Raw genomic sequence first — 19,965 nt, forward strand, 5'->3', positions numbered from 1 at the left:
TTACAAAGTATCTGTCCCATGGCTGAATTAAGCCTTGGAGGTGCCCGGGACACTTAAGACAGGGGGGCCCCGGTGGAAGGTAGGGGATGTATATTAGATTGTGCATACCTCTCAACATGTCCCATTCCAGGAGGGACAAAATGCTCTCTGCCTGGACTTCCCACTTAATATAGGATTGGCGTCACCTGTGTTGAACTATTTAATTGATAAGAACGGTGTTTCAACACAGGTGTTTGCAATCATAAATTAAGAAGGAAGTCCAGGTAGAGAGCATTTTGTCCCTTCTGGAATGGGTCATGGTGGGAAGTATAGATATAAACACTTGTTTAATAATACCTGGGTACTGTTTATACAGTAGCTCCACTTAATTGAAAGACAACTATTTTATAAAATGTTCTTGTAGTGGAACAAAGACAACTTAAACAATCTTAAAATATACATAGAAAAATAAAATGTATCTTGTCACACGCAAGAATAGCATCAGCCTCTGTATTACTTACATATTGGGACAGGACCCAGGAGGACTCTCGGTGTGTGTGTCTTTTTCTCTAGACCCAAATGGTTTAGTTGAATAAAAGTTTACACAGGACTCAGACACCCAGGCGGGGAGGGGGAGAAGCTGAGATCCCCGTGTCTCTCCACCCTCCTATCTCTCCTCTGGTCAGAAAGCTCTGTCGGTAGCTCATGAAACATGATATTCCTGTGTCTCTGCCTGCACTGCCTACTGTCCTGCTCACATTCTGGCTCTCACATTAAGAGGGAAAGCTAGTGATATCAGTGTGTTTTGGCCGGGGGGACCCTGACAAACGGGGTCCAGGGGTACAGTGTGCCCTGCATCCCCCTCTTAATCTGGCTATGATCTGTCCTGATTGACAGAGCAGTGTAGCGCAGAAGGTCCATTTACTATTGCTTTAACTACAAAGTACTTGAGGAACTTTGGTTTACCCTTGTGTGTTTTGGTTTTATCTCTAGCTGCTATTTGTATGTGATCATCAGGAAGCACCTGGCCCTTATTATTGGGATAATGTTTGTCAATGTTGGATCATTTCTCTGACCTGCTATAAAACAAAGTGAAAGTGTATTGCAGCAGGAATAGCAGACAGAGATTTCCATCCTTACACCCTGCGCTGTTCTTCACTCAGAGCCATAGAAGGGGCACAGCGCAGAGGAAAGCAAAGTGAAAGTCAAACATTGGCCGAAAGCGGAGCTGAAGGAAGGATTATCTCACAGTGGAAGATAAATCACTCCATGCACACTGCTACATCCAAGCAAAGCAACTGCAGGCTTGTATCAATCTGTGTGATTCCGACATCACAGAGGGGGTGCGTCTGACGCGATGACAAAAATCCACTGTCTGAAATTGAAAGTTCCACTGAACATCTCCAATGAGCAAATTATTAGCAAGATCAATACATGTTGTTCTATGACTATATGTTATCTTATGTACTGTAAAAGATTTACTGATGGCATTCGCCAGTACAGTGGTGCTTGAAAGTTTGTGAACCCTTCAGAATAGTCCATATTTTTTCTGAAATTTTGCCTAAAGATACCTCAGATTTTCACACAAGTCCCAAAAGTAGATCACCAAAGAGACCAAATCAAACAAATGAGACCAAAAAAATTAGACGTGCTCATTTTTTTATTGCGGAAAATGATCCAATACAGGTATTACATATCTATGGGGGTCATTCCGAGTTGTTCGCTCGTTATTTTTCTTTCGCAACGGAGCGATTAGTCGCTAATGCGCATGCGCAATGTCCGCAGTGCGACTGCGCCAAGTAAATTTGCTATGCAGTTAGGTATTTTACTCACGGCATTACCAAGTTTTTTCTTCGTTCTGGTGATCGTAATGTGATTGACAGGAAGTGGGTGTTTCTGGGCGGAAACTGGCCGTTTTCTGGGAGTGTGTGAAAAAACGCTACCGTTTCTGGGAAAAACGCAGGAGTGTCTGAAGAAACGGGGGAGTGTCTGGGCGAACGCTGGGTGTGTTCGTGACGTCAAACCAGGAACGAAACTGACTGAACTGATCGCAGATGCCGAGTAAGTCTGGAGCTACTCAGAAACTGCTAAGAAGTGTCTATTCGCAATTTTGAGAATCTTTCGTTCGCAATTTTGATAAGCTAAGATTCACTCCCAGTAGGCGGCGGCTTAGCGTGTGCAAAGCTGCTAAAAGCAGCTTGCGAGCGAACAACTCGGAATGAGGGCCTATGAGTGGCAAAAGTATGCGACCCTTTAGGTTTAGCAAATATTCTGAAGATGAAATTAGAGTCAGGTATTTTCTGTCAGAGCTGCTGCAACTTGTGAATCCGGAAGTGTGGCTTGGGGTTCGATGTCTGAGACTTTAGTCAGGATTAGCCAGGCGGGCCGAATGAAAGTCCTTTTCATAAGTCTCTATAGACATATCACTGGTGTAACGACTCGTCTGACTGCCGGAAATGGATGACCCAGAAGGACACGGACTCCCGTGGACGAACACCTGGCATTCTCTCGTGGACGGAGGGCTGTGGGACAAGGACGAAGCTGAGGTTCGCTGGAAGAGAGGATATCGCAGGAGGACAAGCAGAGCTAAACCTGGACCTACAGGTTACTGGATGAAATTGGTCAGGTGACCCTTCCAAGATGGCGGCGCCCATACCGCACCTCTGCAGCTGGGAGCTGCACATACGAACACTGCTGCCTCTGCTCCTAAAACCTTCCAACACACCTGCAAGCTGTGCACCCTCCAGCAGCCTGCAGCCCCCGCGGAGGGATCGACCAAGAGCGTATGGACGGGTAAGTAGCAGCGCTCCCGGGACCCGACCTGCCGGACCGTGACATTACCCCCCCTTTTCGGAATGGCCACTGAACAGCCACCTGGTTTACTGGGATTCTCTTCATGAAACTTGCAAAGCAGGAGCATGAACATTCGAAGAGTCCTCCCAGGAACGTTCCTCAGGGCCATAACCCTTCCAGTCTAGAAGATACTGTAACCGTCCATGTCTTATTCGGGAATCAAGGATCCTCTTGATCTCAAATTGAATTCCACGATCTGTGACAACTCTTGGAGAGCGAGGAAGGACTTTACAAAATTTGTTCAAAACTAGTGGCTTCAAAAGTGAAACATGAAAGGTTGGAAAGACTTTTAAATATGGAAGTAACTTGAGCCTGTAAGTTTCGGGATTGACTATATTTTCCACGGGAAAGGAGCCAATGTAACGGGGTGCAAATTTCATGGATGGGACTCATAACCTCAGGTTGCGAGTTGAGAGCCAAACTTGATCTCCCACTTTCAACTTAAGCACTAACCTCCCCTTCTTGTCTGCTCTGAGTTTATAACGAGCAGAAGCCTTTTGTAGATTTTGATGAACTTTCCTCCAAATTCCAGAAAACCTCTTGAGTGAATTCTGAACTGCAGGAAGATCCAGAGTGAGTAAGTCTAAAAACTGAGGAACCCGAGTATGGAAGCCGTATACAGTATAAAATGGAGTATGACCTGTAGAGGAGTGGTAAGAGTTATTGTGAGCAAACTCTGCCCATGGTAACAGTTCCAGCCAGTCGTCCTGAGTGGAGGAAACATGGATTCTGAGGAACATTTCTAAATCTTGATTGACCCTCTCTGTGCTACCATTGGTCTGTGGATGGTATGCTGTTGAGAATTTGAATTGAATTCGTAGAGCAGCACAGAGAGTCCTCCAAAATTTAGCCATGAACTGGACTCCTAGGTCCGAGACGATATCACGAGGAAGACCATGGGACTTGAAGATCTAAAGAGTTGAGCTAACTCGGGGGCAGTAGGAAGACCCTTGAGGGGCACAAAACGAGCCATCTTAGAAAAGCGATAGATGATCACTCAAATGGTGGAAAATCCTTTTGATGATGGTAGATCCATGATGAAGTCCATGGAGAGATGTGTCCAAGGCAATTTTGGAATAGTAAGAGGAATTAATTCCCCGGCAGGTCATTGATGAGGGTCTTTGTGCTGCGCACACTTGGTACAGGAGGCAATGAATGTGGCGACGTCAGACCTTAAAGAAAGCCACCAGTATGAGCGTCGAATGAAGTCTGTGGTTTTATGGACTTTTTTTTTTTACGGAACGAAAATTTTCCACACTGGGGGTTGAACTTTCGTAGTGGCAAAGTTCAACCCACAGGTTGTTCGAAGACACATTTATCCAACTTGCAATACAAATGATGTTGACGAAGTCTCCGCAGGACCTCTTGAACTTGTGAACGATGATCTTCTAGATTGGTTGAGAAAATCAAAATGTCATCTAAATAAACTACGACAGATCTATAAAGTAAATCTCTGAAAATTTCGTTGACAAAATTTTGAAAAACGGCTGGCGCATTGTTAAGTCCAAAGGGCATAACAAGATACGCAAAATGCCCATCTCAAGTATTAAATGCTGTTTTACATTCGTCTACTGCTCTGATTCGAATTAGGTTATATGCTCCTCTTTTTTGGTGAAAACAGACGCTCCCTTATCGATCAAATAGCTCTGTGATTAAGGGCAGCTGATAACGGTTCTTTATCGTTATTTGAGACCCTGGTAATCAATGCCAAGGCGAAGACCTCCATCTTTCTTCTGGCAAAGTTCTTCTTGCTGTATTCCGACATGGACTCTGTTTCCGATACTGAAAGAGGATATACCCGGCCTCTTGGGGGAATATTCCCAGGAATTAATTTTATAGGGCAATCCCAGGGTCTATCTGCCGCTTGCTTTCTAAAGACATCCGAAAAAGATGAATACTGAGGCGGAACTTGCGGAAGGATTTCCAGTTGACTTTTATTCAGAGGTTTGACACATGTAAGACAGGAAAAGGAACAAGACTCTCCCCAAGCCAAAACTTGCATATTAACCCAATCGATTCTTGGGTTGTGCTTCTAAAGCCAGGGGAACCCCAAAACAATTCTATGATTAGCCTTCGGAATAACTAAGAAATTATTTAACTCCTTATGGAGAGCTCCAACACATAACTGAAGAGGGAGAGTCTAACGGGTAACAACACCACTGGGTATTCGACTGCCATCAACAGCGGAGAGGGAAATCGGACATGGAAGATCAACTGCAGGAATCTGTATTTGTTGGACCACATCTGCCGTGATAAAGTTCTCAGCGGCTCCCGAATCTAGAAGAGAGAGAAACTCTTTAGAACCTTGCGGCAATCTCAAGGTAACTTCTAAGAAAGGTTCAGAATGGGATGGAGACGGTTTTAGTATTCCTAACCTAGTGTCTCCTCTACTGGTCAGGAGGATTGGTTTCCCGGACGCTGGGTGCAGGAAGCTACCATATGTCCCAAAGCCCCGTAGTACAGACACAAGTTCTCCCTGCGCCTTCTTTGACGTTCTTCTGTAGTTAAACGAGCCCTATTTACTTGCATAGGCTCATCCTAGGTTGTCTCGACTGGTGAACTGACGGTAGAAGGTAGTGGAGGACGGAATCTTAGGCGCTCCCCACGACTCTTTTCTGTCTGGCGTTCTCTGAAACGCAGATCCACCTTGGGATGACAATCAGGTGTGAGTGGACAACCTGTCTTTTCAAAAGAACAGGGCAGAGCCGTAACTAGACTTTTTGGTGCCCTGTGCCAAAGAGAGAATTGGCGTGGCGCATCCCCACATATATTTCCAATAGGGGCATAAGGCGCATGCCTCACGGTAAAGGCGCATGACAAAATTGATCCAAGAGAAAGCCCATGCAATGATGCCCCTTCCCATATATATATATATACAGGTTGAGTATCCCTTATCCAAAATGCTTAGGACCAGAGGTATTTTGGATATGGGATTTTTCCGTATTTTGGAATAATTGCATACCATAATGAGATATCATGGTGATGGGACCTAAATCTAAGCACATAATGCATTTATGTTTCATATACACCTTATACACACAGCCTGAAGGTAATTTTAGCCAATATTTTTTGTAAGTTTGTGCATTGAACAAAGTGTATCTACATTCACACAATTCATTTATGTTACATATACACCTTATACACACAGCCTGAAGGTCATTTAATACAATATTTTTAATAACTGTGTGTATTAAACGAAGTTTGTGTACATTGAGCCATCAGAAAACAAAGGTTTCACTATCTCAGTCTCACGCAAAAATGTCCGTATTTCGGAATATTCCGTATTTCGGAATATTTGGATATGGGATACTCAACCTGTATATATATATATATATATATATATATATATATATATATATATATATATATATTATACACACACATTTATAGAACACTGCAAAAAAAAATATTTGGACACAACTCTCCTCAATCAGCCACAATACCCCTCAATGAATAACATATTTCAATGTGCTGCCCCCCTCATGACTTAAACCCACAACCTGCTGCATCCGAGCCACTTGATTCAGCATAAAAACGATGAGATTTCTAACTCTATGAAGCTACCTTTTACACCGTAAAAAAATAACCATCACCATAATTAAGCAGATCCATGCAGTGTGCAGTCACACATCCAATCCCTTGCAGCAACACAATACATAGATCACCCCTTCACAAAGTACAAGGTAAGCTTCAAATAGTTAAAACTCTCCAGCTTGGAATTCTCTAGCTTTTTATGCAAGGGCAGATAGCTCAGTGAATAGAGTATCCAACTGCAAAGACATAGGCAATGGGTTCGAATCCTGGGCACATCAGCATCCTGAAATGTAATAAAGGACAGTGCGACTTAACCACAAAGAGCTCTCAAGTCAAGTCGATGATTGCTGTATAGGCATTAGCGAAAAAAGAGGTGGGGGTAGGAGACAGGAGTGGTCAGGTGATGCTGGGCTTCAAAAATGGGGAAGCTGCAAGTGAAAGTAATTACATAATTCATAACTGACAAGTGCTGCCAACAGCACCCCCTACCCTGCAGCACTATGTGCAGTGCACACTCCACACACACCTACTTATGGCCCTGGAACAGGGATCTATCAAAGTCTGATGTTCACAACACTATCAAAGTCTGATGTTCTCAACTGGCTGGAAAAGGTTACAAAATCATCTCTAAAGAGATCAATCAACAGTCAGATTGTGTACAAATGGAGGAAATTCCAGACCATTATTACCCTCCCCAGTAGTGGTTGACCAACAAAGATCATGCCAAGAGCAAGGCGTCTCATTGTTCGTAGGGTCACAAAGGAACCCAAGGTAGCCTCTAAGCAACTGAAGGCCTTTCTCACATTAGCTAATGTTAATGCTCATGAGTCCACCATCAGGAGGACACTGAACAACAATGGTGTGCATGGCAGGATTAAAAGGACAAAGCCCTTGCTCTCCAAAAAGAACATTGCTGCCTGTCTGCAGTATGCTAAAGATCACCTGGACAAGCCAGAAGGATATTGGAACAATGGGGTATATTTACTAAAATTCGTATTTTCCCGACTGAGGTTAAAGTTCAAACACAAATGACATCGAAAGTGTAAATTTGCAACTTTTTGACTTTTTTACGACTAATTTACTAACCTGTCGTATTCTGCATTTTCGTATTTACCGATTTCGATGTCATTCGTATTTTTTGGCAGTGTTTTACGGGAGTGAATTGTAAAACACTGCCGACTTTAACACAATGAATCTCGGCCGGATCTGTGCGATCCGTGCTGGGCTTCATTGTGCATCTTTCGTAAAAAGTAAAACTTTGTTAAAATGTAAAAAAAAAAAATGCGTGGGGTCCCCCCTCCTAAACAAAACCAGCCTCGGGCTCTTTGAGCCGGTCCTGGTTGAAAAAATATGGGGAAAAAAGTGACAGGGGTTCCCCCATCTTTAATCAACCAGCACCGGGCTCTGCGCCTGGTCCTGGTTCCAAAAATATGGGGGACAAAAAGTGTAGGGGTCCCCCGTATTTTTAAAACCAGCACCGGGCTCCACTAGCCAGGTACATAATGCCACAGCCGGGGGACACTTTTATATAGGTCCCTGCGGCCCTGGCATTACATACCCAACTAGTCACCACTGGCCGGGGTACCCTGGAGGAGTGGGGACCCCTTCAATCAAGGGGTCCCCCCCCTCCAGCCACCCAAGGGCCAGGGGTGAAGCCCAAGGCTGTCCCCCCCATCCAAGGGCGGCGGATGGGGGGCTGATAGCCTTTTTGAAAAGTGTTGAATATTGTTTTTAGTAGCAGTACTACAAGTCCCAGCAAGCCTCCCCCGCAAGCTGGTACTTGGAGAACCACAATGCCTATGCGCTCCATTGTAACCAATGGTGGAAACTTTGTGGTCAGCGGTGAGGTTACTTTCAGTCAACCGCTGAACACAAAGTTCCCACCATTGGTTACAATGGAGCGCATAGGCGCTACATTGTAACACTGCCGTGTGCTGCCTGACAGACACTTCAGGAGCACACAGCCAATCAGGAGGGTGCCACGACGTGGCGCTCCCTGATTGGCTGAAGGAACCCTCTTAGACAGAAGTCAGGGGGGGTTCCTGGCAGTCGGGGAAAGGGGTCCCATGTGAAAACATGGGGCCCCTTTCAGTGCGTGGTCGGTGTTCGTTTTTTTATTTTGCCAAGTTCGTGGATTACAAATACAACAGAAGAGGGCCGAGCTACACTGGATTATGTGAGTATAATTTTTCCAACAGGTACCCCATGGATTCTACATGGAGAAGAGGACCGACCCTCGTGTGAACATAGGTAAGTATGTATGTATGGAGGTGTGGATGTATGTAATAAACTATTACTTTCAAGGTGTGTGTGTCCTGTTTTTATTGGGGTATTTTTTTAGTAGTAGTACTACAGGTATCAGCGGGCACGGTTTTCCACCGCATGCTGGTACTTGTGGTTCTCCAAGTACCAGCTTGCGGGGGAGGCTTGCTGGGACTTGTAGTACTGCTACTAAAAACAATATTCAACACTTTCCAAAAAGGCTATCAGCCCCCCATCTGCCGCCCTTGGATGGGGGGACAGCATCGGGCTTCACCCCTGGCCCTTGGGTGGCTGGAGGGGGGGGACCCCTTGATTGAAGGGGTCCCCACTCCTCCAGGGTACCCCGGCCAGGGATGACTAGTTGGGTATGTAATGCCAGGGACCTATATAAAAGTGTCCCCCGGCTGTGGCATTATGTACCTGGCTAGTGGAGCCCGGTGCTGGTTTCAAAAATACGGGGGACCCCTACGCTTTTTGTCCCCCTTATTTTTGGAACCAGGACTAGGAGCAGAGCCCGGTGCTGGTTGATTAAATATGGGGGAACCCCTGTCACTTTTCCCCCCATATTTTTTCAACCAGGACCGGCTCAAAGAGCCCGAGGCTGGTTTTGCTTAGGAAGGGGGACCCCACGCATTTTTTTTTAACAAATGTAACACTTTCCCACCCCTTCCCACTGATAAACATGCATGGATCTCATAGATCTGAGCATGCATATCAGAACACGGTAAAAAAAAGCAGGTCTGTTTTATTTTAGCACTTTCTTACGATTTGTATTTTTCACGGCAGTGTTTGGGTATTGCCGGCAGTGTTTGTGAATTACACTTTTTAGTAAATTACCGAGTTCTACCAAATTGCAGGTGTATTTGACCGATGGTGTATTAATTCGTATTTTTTTTCTTGGATTTTAAAAAAAATACGAATGACCTCATCACTGCCGTGATTTGAGTCTAGTAAATTCCCGAGATGACACTTTGAAGAAAAAACACCATCACGGTCAAAATCGGGACCTTAGTAAATATACCTCATTGTTTTGTCAGATGAGTCCAAAATAGAACTCTTTGGTTTTAAATGAGAAGCATTATGCTTGGAGAAAGGAGAACACTGCATTCCAGCATAAAAACCTAATACCATCTATAAAACATGGTGGTGGTGGTGGTGGTGGTGGTGGTGGTGGTGGTGGTGGTATCATGGTTGGGCCTGGTTTGCTGCATCTGGCTCAGGAAGACTTGTCATCATTGATTGGACAATGAATTATGAATTGTACCAGAATATTCTAAAGGAAAATGACAGGACACCTGTCCATGAGCTGCATCTAAAGAGAACATGGGCCATGCAGCAAAACAACAATTCAAAGCAAGTTTTGGAATGGCCAAGTCAAAGTCCTGACCGTACTCCAATGGAAATGTTGTGGAGGGGCCTGAAGAGAGCAGTTCATGGGAGGAAACCCACCCACATAACAGTGTTGAAGCTATTTTGCACGGAGCAATAGAATAATATTCCTCCAAGCCCATGTTCAGGACTAATCAACAATTACCGGAAACGTTTACGTGCAGCTAATGCTGCACACGGGGGAAGGGGGAAGGGGGGGGGGGGGGGGGGGGTCATACCAGATACTGAGAGCAAAGGTTCACATACGTTTGACACTCACAGATGTGTGATATTGGATCATTATCTTAAAATGAGCACTTTTTTTGTCTCATTTGTTTGATTTGGTTCTTTATCTACTTTTAGGACCTGTGTGTAAATCTGAGGTAGTTTTAGGCCAAATTTCAGCAGAAATATAGAAAATTCTGAAGGGCTCACAAACTTTAAAGCACCACTGTATATACATGTAAATGTTTCAGGGACTTATCAGAATTGATTAAGGGGGGAGAGATATTTCTCTCTGCACGGTAGACTTCCTGCCATTTGAAAGACCCGAAAAGTGGTCCTGGGCATGGGATGTGTATCAGTCACTCTCTAAGGAGCTTTCTCCCAATTCTAGGAGACCACTGCACAATTAGGATCCTATCACTGCTGTGTATGTAGCGCTAACATGTGGCATAGTAATAAAATAGTGGGGGCATGGCATTCTACAAGGCTTTTCTTGTATACAGTACAACCTCCATATGACCAATGTCACTTGCCCACCAGAAAAGCTGAGCCCATTCCGGTTTAGTGTATCTGGTACCAATTAATCAATATGGTACTGTATATCTGGTGCCAATTATATACTGTAAATACTATGGCATATCTGGTGCATACTACAGAGCAATATCTGTTGCCAATTATAATATACTAAACCATAATTGCCGGCAGTAATAATATACTGAGCCATCACCGGTGCCAAACAATAATTGTTAACCTTTACATAGTGCCCACATATTACCCGGTGCCTTAGCGATAACAGTTAATCATTGACATTAGTCCCTGCCCCTGTGGACCTTACAAGCTATACTCCCAACTACATGAGCACACACTAGGGTTAGTTATATAAGCAGCCAATTAACCTAGTATGGAAGGAAACTAGAGGAACTTCACACGGATAGGGTGCTTGTTAGACTTAAACCAAAAGCCCCAGTGATGAGATGCATCAATGCTAACCACTGTACTACCAGCCAGGCCATATTGGGCATCAAATATAAGAAAAGCAGGTGCTTCCTAATGCTTGCTGCCTGTGAAGGCTCCTCTATCCCATCGGTGCCAGTATTAGCTGTTACTGCTATGTACAACTGTGATAAAGATAAAGGGGGAGATGTATCAAAGCTTGTAGAGAAAGAAAGTGGAGAGAGATAAAGTAAAAACCAACCAGCTTCTGTCATTTTACAGGCCAGTAAGCCAGTAATAGGGTCACAGGCTTTATCGCCTTCAGCTGCTTGCTGTGGGCTAGTGGGCGCCCCCGGTTGGTGACATCATAAGTATTCTGGATATGACCTGGAGAGCAGCAAACCTGTAACAGCCCAGCATCAGCTTAGGTGTGTAGCCTCTTCCATCACACTTATTTACACATGGACACATAGGAACTGGCTGTGCTAAAATACTCTGTGTTGCTGTAAATAATAAGAATTTACTTACCGATAATTCTATTTCTCGTAGTCCGTAGTGGATGCTGGGGACTCCGTAAGGACCATGGGGAATAGCGGCTCCGCAGGAGACTGGGCACATCTAAAGAAAGCTTTAGGACTATCTGGTGTGCACTGGCTCCTCCCCCTATGACCCTCCTCCAGACCTCAGTTAGGATACTGTGCCCGGACGAGCGTACACAATAAGGAAGGATTTTGAATCCCGGGTAAGACTCATACCAGCCACACCAATCACACCGTACAACTTGTGATCTGAACCCAGTTAACAGCATGATAACAGAGGAGCCTCTAGAAAAGATGGCTCACTACAGCAATAACCCGATTTTTTGGTAACAATAACTATGTACCAGTATTGCAGACAATCCGCACTTGGGATGGGCGCCCAGCATCCACTACGGACTACGAGAAATAGAATTATCGGTAAGTAAATTCTTATTTTCTCTAACGTCCTAAGTGGATGCTGGGGACTCCGTAAGGACCATGGGGATTATACCAAAGCTCCCAAACGGGCGGGAGAGTGCGGATGACTCTGCAGCACCAAATGAGAGAACTCCAGGTCCTCCTCAGCCAGGGTATCAATTTTGTAGAATTTTACAAACGTATTTGCTCCTGACCAAGTAGCTGCTCGGCAAAGTTGTAAAGCCGAGACCCCTCGGGCAGCCGCCCAAGATGAGCCCCCTTCCTTGTGGAGTGGGCATTTACAGATTTTTTGGCTGTGGCAGGCCTGCCACAGAATGTGCAAGCTGAATTGTACTACAAATCCAACGAGCAACAGTCTGCCTAGAAGCAGGAGCACCCAGCTTGTTGGGTGCATACAGGATAAACAGCGAGTCAGTCCTTCTGACTCCAGCTGTCCTGGAAACATATATTTTCAGGGCCCTGACAACGTCTAGCAACTTGGAGTCCTCCAAGTCCCTAGTAGCCGCAGGCACCACAATAGGTTGGTTCAGGTGAAAACGCTGAAACCACCTTAGGGAGAAACTGAGGACGAGTCCTCAATTCCGCCCTGTCCGAATGGAAAATCAGATAAGGGCTTTTACAGGATAAAGCCGCCAATTCTGACACGCGCCTGGCCCAGGCCAGGGCCAACAGCATGACCACTTTCCATGTGAGATATTTTAACTCCACAGATTTAAGTGGTTAAAACCAATGTGACTTTTGGAACCCAAAAACTACATTGAGATCCCAAAGTGCCACTGGAGGCACAAAAGGAGGCTGTATATGCAGTACCCCTTTTACAAACGTCTGAACTTCAGGGACTGAAGCTAGTTCTTTTTGGAAGAAAATTGACAGGGCCGAAATTTGAACCTTAATGGACCCCAATTTCAGGCCCATAGACACTCCTGTTTGCAGGAAATGTAGGAATCGACCCAGTTGAATTTCCTCCGTCGGGCCTTACTGGCCTCGCACCACGCAACATATTTTCGCCAAATGCGGTGATAATGTTTTGCGGTTACATCCTTCCTGGCTTTGATCAGGATAGGGATGACTTCATCCGGAATGCCTTTTTTTTCTTCAGGATCCGGCGTTCAAAACCGCCATGCCGTCAAACGCAGCCGCGGTAAGTCTTGGAACAGACAGGGTCCTTGCTGGAGCAGGTCCCTTCTTAGAGGTAGAGGCCACGGATCCGCCGTGAGCATCTCTTGAAGTTCCGGTTACCAAGTCCTTCTTGGCCAATCCGGAGCCACGAATATAGTGCTTACTCCTCTCCATCTTATCAATCTCAGTACCTTGGGTATGAGAGGCAGAGGAGGGAACACATACACTGACTGGTACACCCACGGTGTTACCAGAGCATCTACAGCTATTGCCTGAGGGTCCCTTGACCTGGCGCAATACCTGTCGAGTTTTTCCCAACGGTTTATAATCATGTGGAAGACTTCTGGGTGAAGTCCCCACTCTCCCGGGTGGAGGTCGTGCTGAGGAAGTCTGCTTCCCAGTTGTCCACTCCCGGAATGAATACTGCTGACAGTGCTATCACATGATTTTCCGCCCAGCGAAGAATCCTTGCAGCTTCTGCCATTGCCCTCCTGCTTCTTGTGTCACCCTGTCTGTTTACGTGGTTGACTGCCGTGATGTTGTCCTACTGGATCAACACCGGCTGACCTTGAAGCAGAGGTCTTGCTAAGCTTAGAGCATTGTAAATGTCCCTTAGCTTCAGGATATTTATGTGAAGTGATGTCTCCAGGCTTGACCATAAGCCCTGGATATTCCTTCCCTGTGTGACTGCTCTCCAGCCTCGCAGGCTGGCCTCCGTGGTCACCAGGACTTAGTCCTGAATGCCTAATCTGCGGCCCTCTGGAAGATGAGCACTCTGCAACCACCACAGGAGGGACACCCTTGTCCTTGGTGACAGGGTTATCCGCTGATGCATCTGAAGATGCGACCCGGACCATTTGTCCAGCAGGTCCCACTGGAAAGTTCTTGCGTGGAATCTGTCGAATGGGATTGCTTCGTAGGAAGCCACCGTTTTACCCAGAACCCTTGTGCACTGATGCACTGAGACTTGGCTCGGTTTTAGGAGGTTCCTGACTAGCTCGGATAACTCCATGGCTTTCTCCTCCGGGAGAAACACCTTTTTCTGGACTGTGTCCAGGATCATCCCTAGGAACAGAAGACACGTCGTCGGAACCAGCTGCGATTTTGGAATATTGAAAATCCAATCGTGCTTCCACAACACTACCTGAGATAGTGCTACACCGACCTCCAACTGTTCCCTGGATCTTACCCTTATCAGGGAATTGTCCAAGTAAGGGATAACTAAAATTCCCTTCCTTCGAAGGAATATCATCATTTCGGCCATTACCTTGGTAAAGACCCGGGGTGCCGTGGACCATTCATACGGCAGCATCTGAACTGATAGTGACAGTTCTGTACCATAAACCTGAGGTACCCTTGGTGAGAAGGGTAAATTTTGACATGAAGGTAAGCATCCTTGATGTCCCGAGACATCATGTAGTCCCCTTCTTCCAGGTTCGCAATCACTGCTCTGAGTGACTCAATCTTGAATTTGAACCTCTGTATGTAAGTGTTCAAAGATTTTAGATTTAGAATCGGTCTCACCGAGCCGTCCGGCTTCGGTACCACAACAGTGTGGAATAATACCCCGTTCCCTGTTGCAGGAGGGGTATCTTGATTATCACCTGCTGGGAATACAGCTTGTGAATGGCTTCCAAAACTGTCTCCCTGTCAGAAGGAGACATCAATAAAGCCGACTTTAGGAAACGGCGAGGGGGAGACGTCTCGAATTCTAATTTGTACCCCTGAGATATCACCTGAAGGATCCAGGGGTCTACTTGCGAGTGAGCCCACTGCGCGCTAAAATTCATTGAGACGGGCCCCCCACCGTGCCTGATTCTGCTTGTAAAGCCCCCGCGTATACTGAGGGCTTGGCAGAGGCGGGAGAGGGTTTCTGTTCCTGGGAACTGGCTGATTTCTGCAGCCTTTTTCCTCTCCCTCTGTCACGGGGCAGAAATGAGGAACCTTTTGCCCGCTTGTCCACGAAAAGACTGCGCCTGATAATACGGCGTCTTCTCATGTTGAGAGGCGACCTGGGGTACAAACGTGGATTTCCCAGCTGTTGCCGTGGCCACCAGGTCTGAAAGACCGACCCCAAATAACTCCTCCCCTTAATAAAGCAATACTTCCAAATACCGTTTGGAATACGCATCACCTGACCACTGACGTGTCCATAACCCTCTACTGGTAGAAATGGACAACGCACTTAGACTTGATGCGAGTCGGCAAATATTCCGCTGTGCATCAACGCATATATAGAAATGCATCTTTTAAATGCTCTATAGGCAAAAATATACTGTCCCTATCTAGGGTATCAATATTTTCAGTCAGGGAATCCGACCACGCCAACCCAGCACTGCCCATCCAGGCTGAGGCGATTGCTGGTCGCAGTATAACACCAGTATGTGTGTAAATACCTTTTAGGATACCCTCCTGCTTTCTATCAGCAGGATCCTTAAGGGCGGCCATCTCAGGCGAGGGTAGAGCCCTTACAAGCGTGTGAGCGCTTTATCCCCCCTAGGGGGTGTTTCCCAACGCACCCTAACCTCTGGCGGGAAAGGATATAATGCCAATAACATTTTAGAAATTATCAGTTGTTATCGGGGGAAACCCACGCATCATCACACACCTCATTTGATTTCTCAGAATCAGGAAAACTACAGGTAGTTTTTCCTCACCGAACATAATACCCCTTTTTGGTGGTACTCGTATTATCAGAAATGTGTAAAACATTTTTCATTGCCTCAATCATGTAACTTGTGGCCCTACTGGAAGTCACATTTGTCTCTTCACCGTCGACACTGGAGTCAGTATCCGTGTCGGCGTCTATATCTGCCATCTGAGGTAACGGGCGCTTTAGAGCCCCTGACGGCCTATGAGACGTCTGGACAGGCACAAGCTGAGTAGCCGGCTGTCTCATGTCAACCACTGTCTTTTATACAGAGCTGACACTGTCACGTAATTTCTTCCAACAGTTCATCCACTCAGGTGTCGACCCCCTAGGGGGTGACATCACTATTACAGGCAATCTGCTCCGTCTCCACATTATTTTTCTCCTCATACATGTCGACACAAAAGTACCGACATACAGCACACACACAGGGAATGCTCTGATAGAGGACAGGACCCCACTAGCCCTTTGGGGAGACAGAGGGAGAGTTTGCCAGCACACACCAGAGCGCTATATATATACAGGGATAACCTTATATAAGTGTTTTTCCCCTTATAGCTGCTGTATAGTTTATACTGCGCCTAATTAGTGCCCCCCTCTCTTTTTTAACCCTTTCTGTAGTGTAGTGACTGCAGGGGAGAGCCAGGGAGCTTCCCTCCAACGGAGCTGTGAGGGAAAATGGCGCCAGTGTGCTGAGGAGATAGGCTCCGCCCCCTTATCGGCGGCCTTATCTCCTGTTTTTCTATGTATTCTGGCAGGGGTTAAATGCATCCATATAGCCCAGGAGCTATATGTGATGCATTTTTTTTGCCATCTAAGGTGTTTTTATTGCGTCTCAGGGCGCTCCCCCCCAGCGCCCTGCACCCTCAGTGACCGAAGTGTGAAGTGTGCTGAGAGCAATGGCGCACAGCTGCAGTGCTGTGCGCTACCTTGTTGAAGACAGGACGTCTTCTGCCGCCGATTTTCCGGACCTCTTCTGCCTTCTGGCTCTGTAAGGGGGCCGGCGGCGCGGCTCTGGGACCCATCCAAGCTGGGCCTGTGATCGTCCCTCTGGAGCTAATGTCCAGTAGCCTAAGAAGCCCAATCCACTCTGCACGCAGGTGAGTTCGCTTCTTCTCCCCTTAGTCCCTCGATGCAGTGAGCCTGTTGCCAGCAGGTCTCACTGAAAATAAAAAACCTAAACTAAAACTTTCACTAAGAAGCTCAGGAGAGCCCCTAGTGTGCACCCTTCTCATTCGGGCACAGAGATCTAACTGAGGCTTGGAGGAGGGTCATAGGGGGAGGAGCCAGTGCACACCAGATAGTCCTAAAGCTTTCTTTAGATGTGCCCAGTCTCCTGCGGAGCCGCTATTCCCCATGGTCCTTACGGAGTCCCCAGCATCCACTTAGGACGTTAGAGAAATTGTAATGTTTCATAACTTCAAAAATTATTTTTGCCATTTGTGAGGAAAGGCCCGGCAGTCCTCCTGCACGCTTTCCTTCCTGTGGGAAATTGCCATAGACAGTCTGTAAGATCCATCTATGACGCACCCAAGAAAATGTCTATGGACCTTATTCTGCTTTAGTTGCAATTTTGCTAAATCGCAGGTCATCCTAATATCGGACGACTGCGCATGCGCGACCTGCGATTCCTCTGCGATCGCATCTTGCCGGGATGCGACTGCAGGCTGATTGACAGGCGGCGAGCGTTCGTGGGCATACGCATGGTGTTTGTGGGGAGTGCATGAGGAAATGCAGGCGTGTCATGGCCATTATCAGGGAGTGCATCTGACATCAGCTGCGATTCCTGCGATCCGGCTGTTAAATGATCAGTAGGTTGTGTGCAAATGTTTCCAAAATGTGGCAAAATGTTACTGTTATTCTCATGGCTTTGTGAGATTCTGATTGTATTTTCATTGACCTTTTCGTTGTCGATTTTGTTAATGACAAATAAAGTATATTATTATTATTATTATTATTATTATTAAAACATGGCGCCCGGTGCGACTGCATTCTCATTATTCTGAGTAGCCCCGAGTCATCCGCAACTGTCGATGGAGCTCGATTTCTTCGTACGCATCGCAATTTTGCAACTGCATACACAATTTTGCACATGGCGGTGATGCTTTAGCATGTTTCGAGTAGCCTTCTGCCTGCGCAGCCTACCATCAATGGTGTAGATATGCCTCTGTTGTCTGGACCGCGCCCCTTAAACGGAGCGTTAACGCCCACAAAACGGAGCATTGATGTCCACAAAACGTGGCGTCGATGCCCCATTCCCGCCCTCCTCCAGGTCTTAAACTGCGTTCTGAAGAGAACACAATGTAGGCCCTTCCACATGCACGTACCGGCGTATGCGCATGTGCAGATGTGCAAAAATTGCTTTATAGCGCTTTTTGCACATCAGCGACAGGGTCTGAATTAGGCCCTATATTTGGTTGATTTGCCTTCAATGTTATTTTCCAGTATATGCTGTTACATTTTGTTTGGGATTTACTTTTTTTTTATACCTACTAAGCACAGATAAATACTTTTATTTGTGCTGTAACCTTGGGGCACCTTACAGAAAGCCGTTACTTTACAGGGGGGTACACACGTAGAGATGTGCGCTGAGCGATCTATTACAGACCACTCAGCACACATCTCTCCCCCCGCTCAGCACTCAGCGCGATGTGTGCTGAGCGGAGGGGGGGGGGGGGGGGGGGGGAGGCGCTCACTCCACACAGCGGTGAAGAGAGCAACCTGACTAGGTTGCGCCTGCATGCGGGCCAATCTAGAACCGGCGTGGGGCCGCGCATCGCTATCGCTGGGGGGCATACACATGGAACGATGTATGCTTCTTTTCATTGCTTAGAAATGAAGCAAAACTCGCTCCGTGTGTACCCCCCTTAAGATCCAGCAGAGAGCCACCATGAGAGTCTAATTATGCAGCTATGGCAGTAACACAGCTTTCAGGCAATATCCCATACAGACCCTGAGCATGATTAGTAAAAATCTTATGAAAAGTTAGTGCATATCTCAAGGTGTTAGGCAGCCTGTGATACCGATTTGACCCCGATGAGCGCTCCCGCGGGGTCGGTATCGTAAGGCTAGATAGACTGTGCAGGCCAGTCAATCTTGACTATCTAGTGTACTATCTAGTACAAAGTATAGTCACAATTGGCACTTAGTCAAAATCGTACATAGACAAAATCTATAGTACAGATAGTCAAAATCTGTCCTATCTGGGCTCTGGGAGAGTTCAAGGGAAATGGCATAGCCAAAATCAGGCATAGCAAAAGAACATAGCTTACATCAATTGTCCAGCAGATCTATTTCTATTCTATGAAAAGGTCAGCAGTGAAGAATACACCAAAGCGGTGCACTGTAACCACTGTATACGAGTGTGCAGGAGGGGAATGTGACACTGTACCTGTGATATCACACAGCTCATTGTTGTTCAGGTATAGCTCCGACAGCCGGAAATTATTGCCTAGAACATTGATCCTTGATATCTGAAAAGCAGGAAACAATGGAAACATAACAATCCTATTACTTCTTATAATGGTTATAGAAATCTGTAGAAAGACTACGCACCTACGCAGTGAAGACCAGTGTTTCCCAGGCTCTGCCCTCAAGGCACACTGACAGTCCAAGTTTTAAGGATAGCCATACTTGAGCACAGGTGGCTTAATAAGTACCGTGGTTATTTTAATTTTAAGCAATTATGCTCAAGCATGGATATGCTTAAAACCTGGGGCGCTAAATTTAGCATATCTACGATCACTTACTCTGACATGTGGGGGGACGTCCAGCACAGGATCAGTCCGCCCTGCATATCAAGCCCTGCATGGTGGCAATGCACCTGGCGAGTAGCTCCGTGCCTGTGCAGCTCCTGCGTGCTGGCAGGGTGCTACCCGCTGCATCCCGGGTCGCAGCGGCTGCGTGTGACGTCACGCAGCTGTCACGGCCCGCCTCGCAACAGTGCGGACATGCCTGCGTTGTCAGGACCGCACCCCGCCAACTGCGTTCTAACACTATTGCACACTCCCTCCCTTCCCACAATCGCCTCTGCCTGTCAATCAGCCAGAGAGGATCACAGCCCAGAGATGCTAACAGCCTCTCACT

At 46.5% G+C, this 19,965-nt stretch overlaps 1 protein-coding gene across 1 annotated transcript in view; it reads right to left on the reverse strand.

Annotated features, from left to right (window-relative positions):
- LRRC72 (leucine rich repeat containing 72) overlaps window positions 1–19,965 on the reverse strand; it is a 98,077-nt gene that overhangs the window by 33,852 nt on the left and 44,260 nt on the right. The window contains exon 4 of the mRNA XM_063924414.1: window positions 19,271–19,352. Coding sequence (XP_063780484.1) covers window positions 19,271–19,352 — 82 coding nt within the window. The remainder of the gene's footprint in view (window positions 1–19,270; window positions 19,353–19,965) is intronic.

The sequence above is a fragment of the Pseudophryne corroboree genome, chromosome 5 (genome assembly GCF_028390025.1).
Source record: "Pseudophryne corroboree isolate aPseCor3 chromosome 5, aPseCor3.hap2, whole genome shotgun sequence".
Classification (NCBI taxonomy): Eukaryota; Metazoa; Chordata; class Amphibia; order Anura; family Myobatrachidae; genus Pseudophryne; species Pseudophryne corroboree.